We start from the raw sequence: 23554 nt of genomic DNA, 5'->3' as shown, positions 1-23554 counted from the left end.
CTGCTTTGTGACTGCCAGGAAAGCTAATTCACGTAGGGGTGCCAGCTCCAGGTTTGGAAATACCTGGAGATTTTGAGGGTGGAGCCTGATGAGGGTGGGGTTTGGGGAGGGGAAGGACTTCAATGGGTATAATGCCATAGAGTCCACCTTACGAAGTGGCCATTTTTTTCTGGTGAACTGATCTGTCGCCTGGAGATAAGTTGTAATACCAGGAGACCTCCAGTCACCACCCGGAGGCTGGCAGCCTTACAAGAAAGCTCTGGGGAAGCTGATCCCAATTTGTTAAAATATATGATTTTTTTTTTTTTTGCCCTGATACATACACCAGTTGGAATGAATCATCTCTGAAATTGTCAGTCATCAAATTCTTTATACAGTGATTGAAACTTACATTGCATGATGTTTAGCATGATTGTGTTGTGAAAAGATGAAAGAAATGTAACATATAAAGCAGGGGTGTCGAGCATGCAGCCCAGGGGTCGAATCAAGCTCCTGAAGGTCCCTGAGCAACCGGTTGTTGGCTGCTTACTTCTTCCTATCTGTTGCTTCCTTCTGAATAACAGCTTGCTTTTCAAGGCTTGCTTAATCACACAGGAGCTACAGAGCAAAGCCTCTGTTTTCTCCATTGGCTGAGGCTCCTCCCTTGGGGAAGAAGGGGGGAAAGGCAGAGCTTATTTTTCCAGGCTCTCTCAATCACACAGCAGAGCTACTGAGCCAAGCCTCTCTCCCTTCTATTGGCTGAAGCTCCTCCCCCTCTTCCCTTGGGGAAGGAAGGAAAGAGCCACAGCTTCCTTTGCCCAGTTCCCTGGATCCCATGGGAGAAATACAATGAAAGCAACTTTATGACCAAGTGCTAATGTTTCACGTTTTTTTTTTAAATATATTGAATTGTGTTTGTCCTTTATTAAGTTTATATCTCTACTACCTAATCTTAAATAGGTACACACATGGCATGGGCTGTAGCCAGGATTTCAAGTTTGAAGGGGCACATGGCAGGATTTTTTGTTTGGGGAGGCCATCCTGGCCAGGCTGTAAGCACGAAGACTCTTAGGATTGGGCCACAGTTGATTCCAGTGCAGGCAGGATTCTCCCCTCGCCCCCCAATTTCTAGCAATTTGCTCGGAGTTGGTAAGCCTATGAGCAACCCTGTCTGGGAATGATCTCACCCTTCCTGCATTCCAAGATCTCAAATCTGATCCCTCAACACCTTACTTCTAAGGAAACCTCCCTGGGATTAGGCTACACAGTTTTTCCCTGCTGCCGCCACTTCTTTGTAGCTCTCCCAGTCCTCCTTTGCTGTACAAGCAAATCCTTCCCCCTCCATAGAAAAAGCACCTTTCTTCTTCTCCACTCCCCTCCTTGCTTGGCCTCTTTAGTAAGCAGCTTGGTGGTTTTAAGTCTTTCAGAGTCTGGATTACAGGAAAGGACGATAATTTTGAACCCCTCCTCTGTTCAAGTGTTTGCTCTGCTTCTGGAAGTAGACTCTCTACAGCTAGTCAGAGATATTGCAAGCAAGAGGCGAGTGTGGGAGAAAGAGAAGGGAGGGAAGCTGCCGCACAAGAGAAGGAGCGAGCGAGGGAGTGCAGCCAGCTGGTGAGCGTTTCAGGGTTGACTAGCGGGGCTTACATGGGAAAGTGCTGGCTGTTGATGGAGAAAGCTAGTGGACTGCAGCTGTCAGGTTTGGATGGAGCAGCCTTCACCCCACCATAGCTACATGCCTGCATGGGCCCGACATGGCCTGGCCCAACTTGACATGGCCCAGCCCAACAAGGTCTCATTTGTGTCGGATCCAGCCCTCATGAGTTCGACACCCCGGATTTAAAGCACAGAGCAAAGTAGAAGCCACGTCGGCCTGTTGATACAGTACTGTTTTTGTTTTCCAAGGAAGGAACTCTCTGTAGATTAATAAATACATGAAGGAGAGGTTACAGCTCTCTCTGCTGTATTCAGTTGAAACTATCTTTTTATGCAGAAAAACATTCAGGGGTCCTTTTGCAATCTCATCTCTTTCGGATATGAGTTCAAGTCATTGTGATGATGCAAAGTCTTAGAAGCAAGAAATGAAGCATTAATGAACACCTTAACTGTTTAGAAATCAAAACATTACTACAAAGGAACAAAGTTTGAGTCCAGTGACACCCTTAAAACTGACAGAGTTTTATTCTGGGTATAAGCTTTTGTATTCATGCACATTTCTTCAGATACAGAATTCACCAGCTATTTCATATAGGTTGTGGGTGAGGAAGATGTTACCAGGAAGGGCCAATTAGAGCTAAGATTGGATTAAGGCAGGGGTGCTGGCCAAAGGGTTTATTCAGGCCCATGGGGCTCTTTTCTCCCCCTTCCTCCCCTCTTGTCCTCACCATTTGAAGTTCCAAAAAACTGAAAAGGCTCCTTGCTCTTTCCCAGCTCTTGCTGCCTTGTCTTTGCTGGCTGCAACATGAAGCAAAACTGCAAGGAAAACATGGAACTGATTTTCTGTTAAGGTCTCTGTGCTCAGATAGATACGGCTTAGAGACCTTAATGGAAAATCCATTCCATGCTTTCCTTGCAATTTTGTCTGCGCTGCAGTGTGTTTCAACGATGTGGAGATAGTTTCACTGTCAGTGTTTCTGCCGCCAACTGAAAAACTCATGCTTCCTGGAGTTGGGTCCTTGCAAATAAAGGGTTGATGCTTTGAGCCAGCTTGCCTCTGCTGAATGGACCTGACCTAATGAGTATTCTAGCCTGGGGAACTCACAGCCAAAGGGGGATATTACATTGGAGAGCCACTGCCAATCTGAGTAGACCCAGTTTGGGATAGTGGGGAGAAGCTTGCAATGCCATTTCATTGTTTTCCCAGGCTCAAGAACATTTTATATTTTTGGTTTCTGCTGTGATCCTTGTGCTTTTTCTTGATGTTTAATTTTTTAAATTGCATTGCAAAATCCCACTATCCCCCCACCTTTCTTGTTTTCCTAGGCTCAAAGCATTTTATATTTTTAGTTTCTGCTGTGATTCTTGTCCTTTTTCTTAATGTCTCATTTTAAAAATTGCATTGCCAAATCCCACAATTCCCCCACCTTTCAATTTAAACAAAATATTGCAAGAGTTCTAAGCATGTTTATATTTTAATTTTAAAAAAAATAACTGCCTGTGTCCTTTATAAAGTGTATATCTCTGCTGCCGCACATTACATTTTATGACACACATGGCCCAGTCCCACAAAGTCCCATTTGTGTCAGATCCAACCTTCCTAACAAATGAGTTCAGCACCCCTGGATTAAGGCAATTGATAAAAACTGTGAATAGCTTATGAATAGTGAATAGCTCATCAGTAGTGAATAGCTTGTGGTTTGTGGTTCATGCTCCTGCTTTCTATTCTTCATGAATGGCAAGAAGCTCCCAACCACTTAGCTGTTTTGTTTAAATGGCTAGGAACCATTTCACCCTCTGCTTTCTGCTCAGTACTGTGGCTTGTGGTTGGTGTCCATCCCTAGATGCCATGATCCTAGGCCTAGTGCAGCCTATAGACTCCAGGGAAGCCTGTGTTGGAGTAGTAACAGGGCCTACATTCCCCAGGATCCCTTCTGTCTCTCTGATTGGATGGGCAGCAGTTTTGGAGGAAAAACTTGCGTAGTGGAATTCAGAGGACTGGAACCTGGAAAGAAATAAAAGGCCAAGCTGGAGAGGAGAAGTGTTCTCTCTGGACAGGCTGAAGTCAGGAGAGTTATCTCTGAAAAGGCTGCAGAAGGAGAGGTCCCTCACCCAAGGGGGTGGTGAACCTATTGGCATTAGAGGAATGGAATATTTAGTTAGTCACATCAGGGCTGTTATTTTCTTTACATTACCTTTACTTAGGGGTCCCAAATCCCCCGGTAGGCCTGGAGACCCCCGATTTGGAGCCTCCTCCCCCCGCTGGCCATAAAAGGGAAAGCGGGGGGAGGGGAGGAGGAGAACGGCAGCCCTTCGCACCCAGCCCCGATCGCAGCAGCCAGAGCTCTTCCGTTTTCTCAGGCTGCTTCCCGCCCCCAGTCAGCTGGCCGGTGAAGGGAGGGGAGCCCACTGAAGCCCCGAGTTTTATGGGCTGCTCTTGCTGTGGGGCCTTCCCTGTGTTAGGGGCAGGTCACACATGCCGAGAGCCAACACAGGCTTTCCACTCTGCTCTGGGATCGAGTTTCATGTTACTCACTTTTATTTTAACTTTAGCTGAACTCCTGGAAAATTTCTCTCTTTAAAGCCTCCCCCTCTCCCTTGCGAACACCGAAAGGGGCATTCGCAAAAGCCCACCGCGGGAGAGACCCCTGAAATTAAAAAGGTGCTGAACAGCAGGCGAGTTTATTTCTCAGCCAAACGCGCCTCCTCCTCCTCGCAACAGGGCCGAGCTTTGCAACCCCCTTTTCCCACCCTCCCCGGGGGGTGTGGGTTGAGGGCGGCGGCAGGCTCTTGCGGCTGCTGGGCAGGTTTGGCGACTCGGGGTTTAAATGTCCATTTGCTTGGGGGGAGGCGGAGGGGGGGGTTGAGGAAAGTCTGCACTCAGCAAGGATTAAAATACTCTGGGGGGTGAGGGCTGTGGGCTCTGGCCCCCTCCCAGTAGTTCAACAGCTATGTGCTTTCTGGAAGGGGTGTTGGTTGTGTGTGTGTGTGTGTGTGGGCCAGCCTTTGCTTCATTCTGGTCGGGGCTGCCAGCTTGCTCTCCGGGCTTTTCTTTTTTTCTTTTTAAATTGACTTTGCCTCCCATTCAGGACTGGGGGGGAATGCTCTTAGGCTGCTGCAGTCGCCCAGCTTACTTGGGGGAAAGTGGAGCCGTCTGCATTCAAGCTCTCTCTGGCTCTTTAAAAATTTTTTTAACTGGCTTTGCCTCCTGGGGCGGATCAATGATCGGGGGAGGGCCGGGGGCACACTAAATGCCCTGGCTTCACCTGTTTGGGGTTGGGGGAGGAAGGATGCTCTCAGGCTGCTGCCTTGCCCTCTTAATCCACGCTCTCAGGGTGGAGGAGGGGGGACAAATGTCCTGGCTTTCGCCTCTCTAGGGAAGGCAATGGCAAACCACCCCGTAAAAAGAAAAACCTTGTTAAAGCAACGTCACTCTAGAGTCGGAAATGACTGGTGCTTGCACAGGGGACCTTTCCTTTCCTTTTGCCTCTCATTTGAGAAGGGAAGGATGATCTCAGTTTGCTGCCACTAGGCAGCTTGATTGGGTGAGAGTGGAGCCATGTGCATCCATGCTGGTGTGTGTGTTAAATGCCTGGGCTTTACCTTCCATTTGGAGCTGGGGGGATAAGGATGCTCTCAGGTCCCTTGCCACTGCTATGTTCCTTGCCTCAGCTGCCTTCCTGGGACAGCCTAGACCTGTGATTGTCATTCCAGCCCCCATGAAGAGAGGGAGTGTTTTGCTTTAGAAAGCAAGGGGGGGGAGCAAAATGTCTACTGGGCACTCTATTATTCCCTATGGAGAACGATTCCCATAGGGAATAATGGGGAATTGATCTGCGGGTATTGGGGGCTCTGGGGGGGCTATTTTTTGAGGTAGAGGCACCAAATTTTTAGTATAGCATCTAGTGCCGCTCCCCAAAATACCCCCGAAGTTTCAAAACGATTGGACCAGAGGGTCCAATTCTATGAGCCCCAAAAGATGGTGCCCCTATCCTTCATTATTTTCTATGGAAGAAAGGCATTTAAAAAGGTGTGCTGTCCCTTTAAATGTGATGGCCAGAACTCCCTTGGAGTTCAATTATGCTTGTCATACCCTTGTTCCTGGCTCCACCCCAATGTCTCCTGGCTCCGCCCCCAAAGTCCCCAGATTTTTCTTGAATTGGACTTGGCAACCCTACCTTTACTGTTTCTACCTTTCACTGTTGCACTAATAATTAAAATTCACTTGTTTATTCTTGAGCACTTACAATAAAATTATTGTTGTTATACTACCTGGGACTTCACATCTCTTCAGTCATGGATAGAGGTACTTGCTGAGAAGGAAGACACAGGGGTTGGTGGGTGCTCTGGGCCCTTCCAGACTGACCCGTACCAGAGTAGTGGCCCTCCCTGGTCCACTGCTTGTGACACTAGGGGTGAGGGGAGGTAGTATTTTTGTAAAAAGGAACCATCACTAGTGTGATAATTTGCAATAGGTTCAAACAAAATATTACAGCCAAAAAGGATTAAGTTTTTCACAGATTTTCTAACTATAGCATTTTGAGAACCAGTATGGTGGTGTTGTGTTAGACCTGGAGAGCGGTTAGGCATTTGCCTATATATATGAGCTATTAACTTTTCAACATATCTTAGAAAGTGTGTGTACGCATGTAAGCTCATGCCTTGAATAAACCTTAAATAAGTCCACCCACTGCATCATTGACATCTCCAATGCCTATTGTGATCCAAGTACCAGGAAAAAAAACCTGATCATATGACACGGTATGGGAAAATAAAATCTTGTCAAGAAATATAAAACAAAGGAAAGAATTTCCAGTGGTTGATATTTTACCAAATGATTTCAAAATATAAAGTACCAATAGCAAAAGATGGGGGGTCATCTAAGACAGAAAGTGACTTATGAACAGCTGATTACAGGGGACCTAAAACATTTATTAGGAAAATATACAAAATGCTATTGCAATAGGAAACAGAATCAGAACAAGTGAAAGATTGCATGATCAAATGGATGAAAAAATTTGGAGAGAATATCTCTATGAGGCAATGTACAAAAGAGACAATACATTTAATGGCACATATTAATACAGCAGCAAGAATGTTGTTTGCGCAGAAGTGGAAGCTCCAGGGACTACCTATTAGGCAAGAACTGATCAGGAAAATATTGGAGACAGCTGAGATGGACTACTTATCCTCGTTACTTGGTGGCAAATCCAAAGAAGAAGCAAGAAAACATTGGGAGCCATTACATGTTTGGTTGGACACTACAGGCTGAGTTTGTGAATGAAATTAGCGGATGTGAATTTTTACGATGTATTATGCTATATTTTGAGAATATGATCCTGTTTAGATAAGTACAGGCATGAACTTACAATAGTCATACAATATTAGTTACTTGGACTCTACTTTGAGTCTATTGGAATACTCTATGGTCTTGTTATTTGTAGGTGATATATCAATATGCAGAATGTACAATCTTTATTTCTTTATCTTGTCTTCTTATCTATGTATCTTTCACATTTACCCTATTTCTATTACCCCTCCCATTTTATGGAAAATTAATAAAAACCTTAAACCGGAAAAAAAGGCAATGGAAAATTTATGGACAAAAGAAATTAAATTTACTGAGTCCCAAATGCTAAGGGAGAACAGGTATAAAATGTTTTAGATGGTACATTACACCCAAATAAATTACAGAAGCCAATAAGAGCTTTAATGCCATTTGTTGAAAATGCAAAAATACAGACACAGTTTTATCATATGTTGTGTACTTGTGATAAAGCAAAAAAAGGAGAAAGATTCCTGAAGAGATAGAAAAGATACTAAAAGTCAACTTTCTGATGGATTCTAAAAAAAAACCCATGTTATTAAATATCTTGCCATGCGCTATATTAAGAATCTACAGTGAATTATTTAAATATATGGTAACTGAGATCTAAATGGAATGTGTCTAAATATGTCTAAATGGAAGCCTAAAAATGTCTACAATTGACTGAGTAGAAAAATAAACTAATTGAGCATGCAAAAATGGCAAAGCTAACATTCTGCTTGCACAATAAACCAGTTCCAGAATTTAAAGAAAAACAGAGCGTAGACTGTATAGATAAGGGGTGAACAGTGTAAGGATTATAACAAGAGTTGACTGATAAAATACAAAATGACCAAGGAGGAGAACTAAGCAATATATGTTTATAGTTATGAAATGTTAGAAATGAAGAAATGGAAAAAAAATAAAAGTATATAACTGGTATGTAATAAAGTAAGATCTGTTTGATAACTTTGACAGATACAAAAGTGCAGTCAGTTATATTATAATAGACAATATATTATATGAATGTATATGTATAGTCATATATACTTTTCTTCACCAAACATGACTGCTTGTATGAAAATGTTTTTGTTTGTTTGTCAATGAAATTTAAATTTAACGAAAAATAAAAATTAAAAATAAACCTTTGTTTGGCTTAAAGGTGCTACTGGACTCAAATTATGTTTTACTTCTTCAGAGCAACGTAATTGTCTACCTGACTCTATTGTAAAGTGAATGTAGTTAGGGTTGTGATATTAGGATAAATCAATGTGAGATTATAGATTTCTGCAGTTAACCACAAAAGGATCTCAGAAGCATTATTTCATTCCATTAAATCCTAGTGGCCTTTTCTCCACTGCTTTTGTGTTGATTTTATGGGTTGTGGTTTTAAAATACTGCTTCTTTTAGTTTACTATGTTACTATTTATTTATTTATCAAAAAATTCACTTTTTTGTGCTAGCTGCCTCAAACAGACTACAGAGGGAGGGGGATAAAAAATTTTTTAACTAAATAAAAAAATATATGATGTCCTGTGCCATCCTCAGCAAAATCACATTGGCTTAGAATTGTGGGGGTGTGTTCCATGAACACTTGGGTGCGTGTTCCATGATCATGTCATGACATTGGGGATGCAGCCCCATGAAAGGTGCCCTTGGTGCCAGCTTGCAAGAACATTTAAAGCAGGGGCGTCAAACTCATTTGTTATGAGGGCCAAATCTGACATAGATGAGACCTTGTCAGGCTGGGCCATGTATGTCATAAAATGTAATGCCAGGTAGCAGTGATATAAACTTTATAAAGGACACAGACAAGCACAAAGGTTTTTTAAAAGCTTAAAATAAGACATGCTTAAAAAATCAGCATTCGTTGATCTTAAAGGTGCTTTCTTTGTATCTCTCCTGTGTGATCCAGGGAACTGGGCAAAGGAAGCTGTAGCTCTTTCCTTCCTTTCCCAGGGGACCAGGAGGTGGAGGAGCCTCAGCCAATAGAAGGAACAGAGGCTTGGCTCAGTAGCTCTGCTGTGCAATTGAGAGAGCCTGGCAAAGCAAGCTATTTCTCCCCCTTCCTCCCCAAGAGAGGAGCCTCAGCCAATGAAGAAAATAGAGGCTTTGCTCTAACTCCTGTGCAATTGAGCAAGTCTGGCAAAGCAAGCTGTGATGCAGAAGGAAGCAAGAGAGAGGAAGAAGGACAACTGACAGCCAGTTGTTGGGAACCTTCCCTGGGCCACATGTTTGACAGCCTTGATTTAAATGGCTTTTGCAGGTGGTGGCAACAGTGCCCTGCATGCCTGAAATCCAAACAATGAATTCACAGCTTGGAGTTCAGATGTGCATGGCCCCCACTTGCAAAAAGCATTTAAAGGGTCACTTAGAGTTCAGGCATGTGGCCAGTGATCATCTCTCTTCTTCCTCTCCTGCAAGATTTAAAGGGCCTTCCAGCTGATTGGGGGGCACTTACTCCTGCCAATCATCAGAAGGGCCCTTTAAATCTTGCAGGAAGGAAGGGGGAGGGGTGGCTGTGGGTGACTGCTGTTGGGGTGGGACTTGGGAGCAGGGCTTCCCTGCTGGCCAGCTGACTGGCAGCAGACAGGAGCCTACAAAATCAGGGGATCTTTCACTCCCACCTGGGGACTGGTATCCCTACCAGATAACCTTCAGATTCATTTTTAAGGGTTTACTGTTATTCTCATGTGTAATTTTGGCTACACTTCTATGAAATGGCAATGACTGTTTTTATCCTGTTTTAATGGTTAGCCACCAGAAAGGCTTCATATAAATAAGCCAATGAACTAAATAATGTAAATAGAGTCCTCATAAGTACCTCCTTCCCAACATAATTTACCAGCTCCCAGAGTCTGCCAGTTAAGGCACCTTGTATAATGTTAAGGTAGTCTATGATGACATTTTCTACAGGAGTGAAGTTCAGAATTTGTATTAGGATATTACACATTGCAAGTAAATGTTTTTCTGTTGGAGAGAATGTGATGGTTTAGTTGGGAACAGAACACATTCTTTAAAGATTTTAATCATGTCAGCTGAATTCATCTCCACTGTTTGATCACATGCCACATTGTGAGATAATTGTGTCATTTATTCAACTTTGATGTTTATTTAGGAAGGAAGCCAGTTTATCCCAAAGGTACTGTAATTGGCATAAATGTAATATTTAAGAGGTTTTTTGTTTGTTTTTGTTTTGGTTTTATAGTCATGAGACGCAAACCACCTGCTGGGATCATCCTAAAATGACTGAGCTCTACCAGTCTTTAGGTAAGAGAATTCTTCATGTTAACTAATTTGAATTTGAGGATTATTTTTCTTCATAAATAAAAAAAGAATGTTGAATAAAAATGGCAGGTGCATTAAGACAAGTTGTAATGAGGATTTTAAACTATAAGACAACAAAATCTTAGTCTAAACTTTCACTCTGACCTGGATAGCCCAGACAAGCCCAGTCTCATTAGATCTTGGAAGCAAAGCAGGGTCGACTGTAGCAAGGAGTTAGATGGGAGACCTCCTTGGAATACTCGAACCAAGAGGAAGGGCCAAGCTTTCTTCAGCTACCTCTCTGAATATCCTCCATGACCCCAGTACATTGCCATGACTTTCAGGTGCACCCACACTCATGCACACATGCACATAATAAAAAAAATCTTAGTCTGAACTTTCAGTAAATGTTTTTTTATTTCAGTTAATCTTTTGTAATTCTAGTTCATTACATATTGTTTCAGCTGATCAGCTGGGCAAATATGTTCTTGCTAATTATTTTTAAAAGAGGAAACAAAGCCAAGGTGCTGTTAATATTTTTGTTGTTGTTTGAAGGCAACTAGAAAGTCTTTTTAGTGTTGCTGAAGCATTGCACTGTTTTCCATAATTATTGGGTTTAACACCACTGTCTATAATGCCATCTGGTATATTTAGAGTACCTTTAATAATATCAAATGTGCCTCTTTCTCTGTTTTATGTTTGTTTGTTTTGATTTACATTCTGCCCTCCCCACAACTGAGCTCAAGGTGGATTACATCAGACAATATACAATCAATAAGATAGTTCAATAAGTTAAAACAGTTAAAACATAAACTTGAAACAGACAGCCATCAACTAAGATGTGATGAACCCAAGCCAGAGCCTCTGGGTCATTGAAGAGTTTCTTAGGACTGGGCCAGATGTTGTCTTAATATGTTTAGGCTTTTCCATATCTAACTAAGGCTGCCTTCTCTTTGCTGTGATTTGATGGGTGCTATTTCCACTAAAACTATTTATTGCAGTTTCCTTCAAAACAAGACATATTTTTTAGTTTGCAGCTGTGTACAATTTAGAATTGTTTTGTAAACTGAACACCTTTTTAATTTTTTTAAAAAATATTAGTGAAGGGTAGATGATAAGGTTGCCAGGCCCTGTGCTCTCACTGAGAGGAGGAGGGAGCTTTCCGAGAGGGAGGGGATGGGGTGATGTCGTGGCATGCAATATCCCCAGCATTATGACATCATGTGGAAGTGACATCATCATGCTGGGGATGCTGTGGTATCATGGAAACAAGAACTTTATAGATAAACAAATCCGTGAAAAATTACCTTTTAAACAAATTAATATTTTATTAAGTGTACAAATATCAACCGATTTATACATCTCATATAAAAATAAATTTTGTTTTTTGCTTGTTGTCTTCTACAAATTAAAGGAGAGCCAGTTTGGTGTAGTGGTTAAGTGTGCGGACTCTTATCTGAGAGAACCGGGTTTGATTCCCCACTCCTCCACTTGCACCTGCTGGAATGGCCTTGGGTCAGCCATAGCTCAAGCAGAGGTTGTCCTTGAAAGGGCAGCTGCTGTGAGAGCCCTCTCCAGCCCCACCCACCTCACAGGGTGTCTGTTGTGGGGGAGGAAGGTAAAGGAGATTGTGAGCCGCTCTGAGACTCATTGGAGTGGAAGGCGGGATATAAATCCAATATCATCTTCTTCTTCTTCTTAAACTGAATGCTAACAAATAAATAAGCTCCTTCCTCTATCTTATTCCCTTTCTTTACCCGATTTCACCCAATCCCCGTACCACTTTTCCTAATTCTTATTCTAATCCTAATTATAATCTTTCTTTTGTTTCCAACACTTCTTTACTTCTTGATGGACTTCCATCTTTTCACACTTAATTTTTTAAAACTTTAGCTATCTTCTCTCATACCTGCAAAAGAAAGCTGGACAAGGTTACCTCCAGAACTGGGTGCTGCAGAAAATCTCTACAGTCGGAGGTCTGGGGGGGCACACCCACCACCTCCTTGCTAATCCATTGGCTTTAACAAATCAATTTCTGTTTTCCATTCCCATTTATCATATCTTTATCCTATCTTCTAACTATATACATATTCTCCTATTAATTACTCTCAACTTCTCCACAAGAAAACATAATTTCCCGGTTCAAACTCTTCCAGACTTTTGTTTCATTACACTGTCTATTAGTTCCTTGCCAGATACCTCATTATATGCAGTAAAAGTTTGATTTGAAAAATTAACTAATGCAAATAATAAATAAATGTAATCCCAATTTCACATGTAAAGTTCAGAATTGTATTACAAAAAAGTCTTATAAGACTGCAATGATTCTTATATTTCTTCACAATGCACACAAGTGCTTAGTAAGTTGAAACTGACAAGAACACTTTGAAATTGACACTTTGTTCTTGTCAATTTCAATTTGCTAAGCGCTTGTGCACATTGTGAAGAAATATAAGAAGAATCATTGCGGTCTTATAAGACTTTTTTGTGATACAATTCTGAACTTTACATGTGAAACTGGGATTACATTTATTTATTATTTGCATTAGTTAATTTTTCACGGATTTGTTCATTCATACAGTCCTTGATATAGGGCAGCAGATCCAGGGCATTGATACGGCTTTTCATTCTTTTGTAGGCAGGCTTAATCGTTAATTAGTTAATTGTTCTTAGTGCTTTGAAGTGTAGTGTCAGGAGTTCATGACTTTTCCATCCTACTTTGCATATATGTTCAGTGGTGCAGGAAACTATTTCAGACCACTCAGGTGGTGGTGTCACATAGTGAATTGTATTGAATGACTGTTGGATATGACTTTATTTTAAAGATCCATATCTCATAGTTTCCCCTGAAAAGAGTACCAAGCAGGTCCATAAAACAGCCTTTTTTGGTGAATGTTGTATTTCTCATCATTATTTTTTCATGGGATTTTAAATTATAGAAAAGGTTCTGCTCCTTGCCATATATTTCCATTTGCCCACAGGTACATTATCCATCTTTGTTTCATATCCGTTTTGATTGACTGTAATGTTGATTCACTAGGTTGTATTTGAGCCACTGGTGGTTGTTTCAAGAAACACTGTTTCAAGACCCCTTTTATGAAAATGAATGAAATGAGTCTTCATTTTAGAGGACAATATCTATAATTCACCTGCATCATAAAATATCACTAAGTGTATAGTGATATTCTCTTTTCTCTTTTCAATATTTAAGTAGACTGGTAAAGAAAAGAGAATATCATTATACACTTAGTGATATTTTATGATGCAGGTGAATTATAGATATTGTCCTCCAAAATGAACTCATTTCATTCATGTTAATTATAGTATCGCCTTTTACAGTAGATAGACGATTTTCTCAGTGTTTCAAATGGCTTCTTCCTTAATTAGTTTATTTGCCCTGCTTGATTTCATTTCTGTTTATCTTTACCATATTTGAGAGGGTCCAGAACCTCTGACCCATTATCCATTAAATTACCCAAGCAGTTCAAGTACAATCCACATAGTATCATCTGATTTTTTTATACTAAGCCTCTCTCTGCTGAACTCCTGCCTTTTCAGTCCTCCTGTTTGTAATTTTCTGTGAAAATGTGATAAATCAGTTTCTTTCATCCCATTGTATATAAAGAAGTGAGCTGTCTCAGAAAAACTCACACTGGAATAAAAAATCCAGATCAAGCAAAGTCCAACAACTGAGCATGTTTCTGTTTCATGAGAGCCAGTTTGGTGTAGTGGATCAGTGCGCGGACTCTTATCTGGGAGAACCGGGTTTGATTCCCCACTCCTCCATTTGCACCTGCTGAGATGGCTTTGGGTCAGCCATAGCTTTCACAGAACCTGTCTTGAAAGGGCAGCTGCTATAAAAGCACTCTCAGCCCCACCTACCTCACAGGGTGTTTGTTGTGGGGGAGGGGGGAAGTAGAGGAAATTGTGACCGCTCTGAGATTCAGAGTATAGGGCGTGATATAAATCCAGAATCATCATCATCTTCATTCAGTTACTCCATACTTTCCATAGGACTGCCAGATCAAGTTTGGGAAATACTTGGAGATTTAGGGGGTGGAGGCTGAAGTGAGTGGGGTTTGGGGAGGAGAGGGAATTCAGTAGTGTATAATGTCATAGATTCTGCCTTCTGAAGCAGCCAGGTGAACTGATCTCTGTAACCTGGAGATCAGTTGCAATAGCGTGAGATCTCCAGCCACTGCATGGAGGCTTGTATCAACAACAATCAACAGTGTGCCACAGTAATTACAGAATATGTAATTTAAGTTAATAAACAATTTATATCTAAGGAATGTCTCAGTCTCTTGTGTTCAAAAGTCCATTTTTTTACTATTTAGTCCATAACACATTCATAATATTTTCTGAATTACAATTACTGAACAATGGAACTTTGTGTGCCTGATGGCTGTGTACCTCCTAAGGGATAAGCGCCAGTTTCATAATTCGTTAATTTGTGACTGGAATAAGATTGAAACTTGAAACATGCTTTTGTCAACGTGGGACATGTTGTTGCTCGTAACCTGCATACAATTTTGACAGCATGTATACTTCAATCAACATGTGGGTGCCTTGTGGCTTTTTCAACTGTATATCTTATGAACATAAGAATACTCTGAATGTGTTTTGGACTAAATAGTAAAAAAAAGTCCTTTGTATGCAAGAGACTGAGATATTATTAGATATAAATTGTTTATTATTTAAGTTACATATTCTGTAATTACTGTGCCACAGAGTTGGTGGTTGTTGGTACAAACCTTTACACTGTGGTTTTCTTGTTTGTATTGATGAAATGGAGGTTGGCAATCCTATATATTATTCATCCACTTCAGATTTGGAAGGACAAATATGTCAATAAAATTATCTCTTGTAGGCTATTTGAACCATGCTTTGAACTATATAGTGTTTATGCCAACAGAAACCTGTGTCTTTGCAAACCTTATATGTAATGTCAGTGGTATGCCATTTTTGTTTAATTGTGGTTGGCAAGTAGGATTCTGTCAGTAGCCAATTACTGTCATTATTTCTCTGGCGCTATAAGCTACCATTTGTCCATCTGATGAAACTCAATCTATCAGAGGCCTGGGAGAAAACAAAATAATGTGTAGTTATATATTCAAGAAAAGAAAGGAGGGAATATAATTCACTATTACAGAAAGTGAACTATTTAGTACACTGGGCTATAACAATAACTATTTTCTAACTTTAATATCCAAGTGATTTGTGACTCCTTAATCTTACACACAATATTTTTCAGCCATCACATACGCTTGCACGTTATGTGCCTCTGATGTGGCCCAGTATAGCTTTTATGTTGATTTCATGTCTGCACTTTAAGAGGCAATAACTGGCTAAAATCATCTACATGTCTCCTCTTGGTTTATAAAATCAATACTAAAAAAGACTTTTAGTGATGTGTAACCATGAAATGACACTGATATTATGGTAAGGTTCTATAGAAGATAAAATCCTAGTACTTTTAGAGTTCAAGCAATTCTCTACTGCTGGATTTTACCACTGACTTGATCTGTCTAGTAGGGTTGCCTAGTCCAATTCAAAAAATAACTGGGGACTTTGGGGGTGGAGCCAGGAGACATTGGGGCAGAGCCAGGAGCAAGGGTGTGACAAGCATAATTGAACTCCAAGGGAGTTCTGGCCATCACATTTAAAGGGACAGCACACCTTTTTAAATGCCTTCCTTCCATAGGAAATAATGAAGGATAGGGGCACCTTCTTTTGGGGCTCATAGAATTGGACCCCCTAGTCCAATCATTTTGAAACTTGGGGGGTATTTTGGGGAGAGGCACTAGATACTATACTAAAAATTTGGTGCCTCTACCTCAAAAAACAGGGCCTCCCCAGAGTCCCCAATACCTACAGATCAATTTGTCATTATACTCTATGAGAAGTGATCCCACACAGGGAATAATGAAGTGCTCAGCAGACGTTTCCCTTCTCCCACCCTGTTTCTGCCGACTCTGAAGCGAGGGATTGGCCTCTTTACTCACAAGTTGCTGCCAACTTCTTCAGCACAGACACACCATCCCAAGAGGAAGCCTTTCCAATTGGAGACTGAAGCCTTCGGAGGTGGAAAGACACATGGTCCTGTGGGGGCGGGGCCTCCCCACGCCAGCCAGCTGATTGGGGGCGGGAAGGAGCCTGGGGAAGTGGAAGAACCCCCACTGGGACCTGGGGATTGGCAAGTCTACTGTCTAGTCACTGGCATATTACACTGAAAATGTACTATTTTTCACTTTCTCAATTCCTTCAACCATAAAATGATCACTACATATTTTAATGAACGTATTCTAATATGTCCCTTCAGCCACGAAATGATTAATGCATACTTTAATGAAGGTATTCTGTATATCATAATGTGATAACAGAATGCACACAGAGAAGCCTGTAGTGACCCAAATTGTGGGTCATTAGCCAAAAGTCAGTTGTAACTATCTTGCGGCATCTCTGAATGTCCCCTTACCCTAGTGGTAGGGAAAATGGACAAAAAGGCTGAGTTGCTGCATTGCTCTTCACCTCTTCCTTCACCTTTCACTCACATTTATTCCCAGGATTCAGCACTGACAGTGTCTTGATGCTTTATAGTGGTGGCTGTAAAAATATAGAGTAAGTTTTGAAGCGGATTTCATTTTAAAATGTTTAAGAACTGATGATGTAGGTTGTGCAGCCTGGGAAATCAGAGACTGATATCAGAGGCTGTTAATTTGTGTCTCCCATTTCCTCCATTCCAATTGAATGATGCACATACATATACACACAAATTCCAGGAAAGTTCAGCCTAACAAATGTGAAATCAAATAAAGTAATATACGTATTCAAAGAAGTATTTTGGTAGAATACCCTGCATTTAATTTTTATTTGTATTTTATTTACTTGCTCAAATTATTCTTCCTTATTCTTTTCACTAGGAGGCTTTAGAAACAGCTTATAAAAACAATTGTAATTACCAGCATGAAAATAATAAAACAGATTAAAACACACACCTGCATTGAAAAGAAAAATAGAATGAAATATAAAGTAAAATTGTTTGGAAGCAGACTGCAGAAAAACAGTACATTATCATTAATATTTTAATAGCAATAGACTAAAAAAAATTTGAATGACTTTAAAGTTTGGAGTGATTAAAATATTTTTGGTTAATTGACATTACAACCAATGGCAGAATTAGCACTATATTTCAATTAGAAGCAAAATATAAAGTCAAAATTCCATGGATGCAATACTACCAAGTCCATGACACTTTACATAGTATTATACCACTTACAGTTGCGAATAGGCCTATCAATGCTTTTGAACTCAGTTTAAAGACTGGCTGTTCTTCTATTAGAGGTGCAACTTCATGTATTTATATTTTATTAAATTTGAAGGCTTGGGATTTTTGTAATTCACAGAAAAACCAATGGCATAAGGACTGTGAGAGGGTTTTTTCAGAGGAACAATGGAAATAATTATGGAAGAGCTTTTTATTTAAATCAAGGTCCTCTTATATTAGAATTTAAAACTTTAAGGTCTGGTCCAGGTGGTATTGTTTTGTAGTAAACTGACTTCAAATCCAAAATGTTGGAAAGGATGTGGGGAGATAGGTACGCTAAAACATTGTTGGTGGGACTGCCCCATGATCAATTCATTTTGGAAGTCAGTGATTAAAATTGCTTCTGAAATAATAGAATGTGACATCCCATTGCTACCAGAATCTATTCTACTTAATATTTGGCTTAAGAAATTAGAGCTACTCTCTAATCTGAAATTAGAGCTACTCTCTCTATTGTTAATGGCAGCCAAAATTAAAGTGGCACAACGTTGGAAATCCGACAGATGCCCCTCTATTCGTCACTGGTTTGAGAAAATCTGGGATCTAATGATTCACGATAAACTGTCTTCCTGTATTTTGAAATATGAAAATCCATTAATAGCTGATACATTCATTGAAAATGGTTTGCTTTTCTTGCATATATAAATGAAAAACCTTCGGCCAGTACTTCTAACCCAGTAAAATACCTAGATTTTATTCTGTATTAATTTAATGAGCAAATTCTATATAACAGTGGTAATATGTATTAGTTATTTTGTATGTATTCTTTCTTTATTTTTATATCTATTATTTTACTCTTTATTTATAATTGTATTTGGTTCCTGTTCTCTATTATACGTATATATTTTTGAAAAATAAAATTGTGAGTTATAAAAAATGGCCAAGAACTTCTCAGTGTATTACACAACTGACATGCAACCACAGAATTGGGGCCATTATCTTTATTTCTGTAAGTAGGGGCATGTAGAACCTCAGAAGATGCTCAGGAGAGCCAGTTTGGTGTAGTGGTTAAGTGTGCGGACTTTTATCTGGGAGAACCGGGTTTGATTCTCCACTCCTCCACTTGCACCTGCTAGCATGGCCTTGGGTCAGCCATAGCTCTGGCAGAGGTTGTCCTTGAAAGGGTAGCTGCTGTGAGAGCCCTCTCCAACCCCACCCACCCCACAGGGTGTCTGTTGTGGGGGAGGAAGGTAAAGGAGATTGTGAGCCACTCTGAGACTCTTGGAGTGGAGGGCGGGATATAAATCCAATATCATCATCTTCTTCTTCTTCTTAGTTTTGTTTGGGAACAGGTAGCCCTTCAAATACACAGCTTGCATGTAGGACTTTAAAGGCGACAAATAATTTAAATTATGCCTGGAAGAAAATCAGTAGTCAGTGTATGTCTCCTAGCATGTCCTGTAGTTTATGTCAGACTTATGTTCCACTCTACACATAGGGTTGCCAACTTGCAGGTGATAAATGGAAATCTCTTGGAATTACAACTGATCTCCAGGTGACAGAGATAAGTTTGCCTGGAAAAAATGACCACTCTGGAAGGTGGACTATATGACATTATGTCCCATTGTAGTCCCTTCCCTCCTCAAACCCCACCCTCCTCAGGCTCCACCCTAAAATCTCCAGGTATTTTCCAACTCAAAGCTGGCAATCCTATCTACATATGAACAGCCCTCAAAGGCTTTTTCACATAGAACATAGTTCAGTATTGTGACAAAGTTATCTAGCTTTGTCACATTGCTTCAGACCAGCATGGCTATCCACTTGGATCATAGTTCAGTATTGCAACCTGTTTATGAACAGAGCATGGGTGGCCATTGTACCATTGTACCTTTTCAAGGGCAGCAGTTAGTGAACCAACCAATGTTGGCTAGAGAAATTATGGGCCATTCTGTAAGCACAAATATAAGTGTTGCCAAACTGTGAACCTCCAACCCTGTCCAGGACGGGTGGACTCCTGGAAACTTCAGTTCATTGGATGTTATCCAGCCCTTTAATGTTTTTAGATATTCAGAAATTCACTATCTGATCTGTTGAAAATAGAACTAAAACTGCATATCAGCAGCATATGGATGACAAATCTCTGTACAATTTCTTCAGTGATTTTATGAATAAAGCAGCAGAAGGCCAGAGGAATGGAATACACATGTATAGGTGATCAGAGAAACAATGACAGAATAGAGTGAAGGGAATTAATTCATCCCTAACCATTTTTCTTATTAAGTAAGTGTACTTTGCTGATGTTCTGTAGCTTTCCCATATTGCATATGCTGTCATGGTTTTAAACAGATGATTTGTCTTGCTTGCATTTTATGTTAGCCTTGCAGCTAATTGCAAATGTGTACCAGATCACAACAAATTTTGCATGTATGCTCATACAGCAATAAAAGAAAAGGAGCTGATTACTTTCTTCTCTAGAGAAATTAGTCAAGTTCCTGAAAATAAAACAAGTCTTATTTAATTTATAAGTTTTATTTATTTAATTAATAAAATAAAATATACTCATGTAGCATATGCATTCTTAATATGTAGTGGAGTATTGTGAGGGTTTCCAAATCGAAAGAGAAGCAAAGGCAGCCACCAGCTCTTTAAACAGCTCTTGCCTTCCCTCCCCCACTTATAGCCAGTCTCTATGTGCTGATACTTGCACTTTCCTCTGCAGGCCGCCTGCAAACACTTCCCCTTCCCCCACCTCAGTCAGGGGGGTGGTGAAGTGGCATTGTGAGGGTTTCACTGAAGAAACTGAGATATTAGGATATTTGCAAGGTTCACTTTATAAATGTATCATTTACTTTTGAAACAATAAGAAGGCGGCATTAAGCCACTCTTTGTTATTTCTAAATTGCAGTGATAAAATCAGCTATACAAGGGCCAAACTATGGATGCATTCACACACACTCAATAACATGGTTTGCAATTGGATTTTTACTGTGTAAGAATTGCAAAATCCAGTTGCAAACAGTCACCATGTGAAAGCACCCTACATGTTTGATCTGTGACCACCAATGCCATTTTACAGAAAAATCTGCCCATTTGAAAAATGCTGTGAGGGCCTGTGGTATTGGGGGGAATCAGGCAATTGTGCTTTCTCTGTATCAGAACAGCCCTGGGACCACTGTATAATGTAGTTTGGCCCTAAAGATGTAACCTGCTTTAGATTTTGGGGTGGGTTTGTTGTTTTTAGCTGACAGTGTTGCAACCATTGAGGTGGAAGGCTGCTTTGATTCTGCCCTCAAAATAATCCCTCACATTCAAAGATGTTTATTTATTATTAATTGGACTTTTATTCAGCCCTCCCCTACACTGCAGGGCTCAGCGTGGGTTACAACAAAATAAAACACTCAGTTAAAACATAATCCAATATTAAAAACAGTAGCTACAATTACAGTACACCAGACGGAACCCGGCATAACTGGGGAGTGCTCCCAAAAGTTTCAGTGTGTAGATGCATCCACAGGGGACCAATTTCTGGGCAGTGGGCAAAGGCTGCCAATACACCAGATGGAACAATGTGGATAGTGCAACAGGGTAGAGTAGAGCAGGGGAGGCCAATGTAATTTAGACACCTGATGCCTCAACCAAGGTCCTGGCGGAATATTTTAGTTTTACAGGTCTTGTGGAATTGAAGCAAAACTATCAGGGCCCCAATCTCAATATGGGAGAGTGTCCCGGCAGGACTGAAAATTCTCTGGCTCTGGTTGGGCCAAGGACAACCAGCAGCTGTTGGTCTGCTGACAGGGCCAGCCCTAGACTATCTGGCACCATAGGCAAGGCTAACTTCTGGCACCCCGCTCCCAACTGATAACCATTTTTTTTTTAAAAAAAGATGAATTATGGGACAAATGGAAAGCACAAAACTTGAATGTACTCCCTGACCTAGATATCTCAGCTGCAAGCCTGATCTTGTCAGATCTTGGAAGCTGAGCAGGCCAACTCTGGCAAGTATTTGGATGGGAGACCTCCTTGAAATAATAAAGTTGGGAGGGAAGACTCTGTTCAGCATCTCAGTTGGGCATATTATTATTATTATTATTCTTTAAAGGGTTAAACAGAACTTCTGCAAATAGAAATGAGCTACTATCAGAAAGCAAAGAACAACCACTGCAGGGGCTGAGAAATTTACCCCCTGGGAATTGATCTCTCCAAATTTCCAAAGAGGGCCCCTTCCAAATCCCAGTTTCAAAAAGCCTTTAAGAAAAGAGAAACCCACGGGGACCTCCTTGCACTATCAATGGGCAGCATCTCTGTTATCTTCCAAAAATTTTTCTTATTGGTAATAGTTATTGCTAATTACTTATTGGTAAGAGCCCCATGGCGCAGAGTGGTAAAGCTGCAGTACTGCAGTCGGAGCTCTCTGTTCACGACCTGAGTTCGATTCCAGTGGAAGCTGGTTCAGGTAGCTGGCTCCAGGTTGACTCAGCCTTCCATCCTTTCGAGGTCAGTAAAATGAGTACCCAGCTTGCTGGGGGGAAAGTGTAAATGACTGGGGAAGGCAATGGCATGAAAAGTCTGCATAAAAAGTCTGTCGTGAAAATGTGAAAGCAACATCACCCCAGAGTCAAAAATGGCTGGTGCTTGCACAGGGGACCTCTACCTTTTTTATAGTCCCTTAGAAAGAAAGACCACACTTTCTCCATCCTTTGTTAAGATGCAGGGGAACTGATCTCTGCAGTCTGGAGATGAGCTGTAATTCTACGGGATCCCCAGATGCTACCTGGAGTTTGGCATCCCTGCTTCAAATGCAAAGAGAACCAGTGAGCCCAACAGAAATAACACCAAACCACAGACAGACTCCAAGCTACACCAAATGTATGACTTAAAAAAAAAAATCCTAAACCCACATTTACAGTTAACTGTTATTAACATAAAACAAGAAAACTGTTCTTGATTAGGAAAACTGACCAGTCATCTTCATGGGCTTATTGTTATTTGCAAAAGTGCTATAAAATCCAGAATACAAAATCTAATAGAAAAATGACGATTATAATTTCAAGGATTAATACAAAAGTTATTTTTTCATGTCCATGGAACTATATGTGAAGATGAAGTAGCCCAGCTGAACACCATTCTTCCTTGCCCTTATTAGTGCTGGGTATTATACAATGTATAGTGATAATATACAAATAATAAAGTGCAACATTTGCAGTATCCTACCATCAAGGTGTAAAAGGCGGAGAGAGTTTTCCCATGTTCCCCAGTTTCCTTGGCTGCATCTATTTCCAACCTGGAAATATCACTCCCAGAATGAAAGAATTTTGCACAGGAACAGCTGTGAAGAGAGGGGCTGAAGAGAGGGGGAACAAGGGAAACACCCGGGCCAGGAGAAAATTGGGGGAGAGACAGAAAGCAAAAAAGGAGAGAAGGAAGAGGGGAGGGGGGGAGGCTGGGGGGAAGGAAACAACGTGCTCAGGAGAAAGCGCGGGGAGGTGACAGAAAGCAGGAAGGAGAGAAGGAAAGGGGGACAAGGGGAAGACTGGGAGGGAAACAATGTGCCTGGAAGAAAGTGCAGGGGGGCGACAGCAAGAAGGGTAGACGGAAGAAACAACGTGCCCAGGCCTAAGCAGAGGGCGGGCAGCAGGAAGGAGAGAAGGAAGAGGCGGGGACAGGGAAGCGAGAGAGCCCAGGTGAGCAGGAGAAAGGCGGTGGGGAAGAAAGAACTGGGAATGAGCAGAAGAAAGGCGGTGGGGGAAAGAGAGAGATGAGGGCGATCGGGAGAAAGGCAGCGGCAAAGAGAGAGAGAGAGACGGGGACAAACAGGAAAAAGGCGGCAGGGAAGAGAGAGAGATGGGAGCGATTGGGAGAAAGGCGGCAATGAAGACAGAGACAGGGCAATTGGGAGAAAGAGATAGAAGCGATCGGGAGAAAGGCAGTGAAGAGAGATAGAGACGGAGGCGATCGGGAGTAAGCTGGCGGCAAAGAGAGAGAGAGACGGGGGTGAGCAGGAGAAAGGCAGCGGGGAAGGCCTCTGCCAGTGGGGGGGCGCCCAATTTGGCACCCCCACAGGGCTGGCATCCTAGGCAAAT

The 23554-nt window shown here is 41.2% G+C and overlaps 1 protein-coding gene across 4 annotated transcripts in view; it reads left to right on the top strand.

Moving 5' to 3' along the window:
• Nucleotides 1–23554, top strand: part of DMD (dystrophin) — a 1885017-nt gene that overhangs the window by 1743996 nt on the left and 117467 nt on the right. For all 4 annotated transcript variants that reach the window (XM_060234097.1, XM_060234096.1, XM_060234099.1 and 1 more), the window contains one exon: nucleotides 10149–10210. In XM_060234097.1, coding sequence (XP_060090080.1) covers nucleotides 10149–10210 — 62 coding nt within the window. The remainder of the gene's footprint in view (nucleotides 1–10148; nucleotides 10211–23554) is intronic.

The sequence above is a fragment of the Heteronotia binoei genome, chromosome 3 (genome assembly GCF_032191835.1).
Source record: "Heteronotia binoei isolate CCM8104 ecotype False Entrance Well chromosome 3, APGP_CSIRO_Hbin_v1, whole genome shotgun sequence".
Taxonomy (NCBI): Eukaryota; Metazoa; Chordata; class Lepidosauria; order Squamata; family Gekkonidae; genus Heteronotia; species Heteronotia binoei.
The sequence above is the reverse complement of the archived record's forward strand: the minus strand, read 5'-3'. Positions and strand labels throughout refer to the sequence as shown.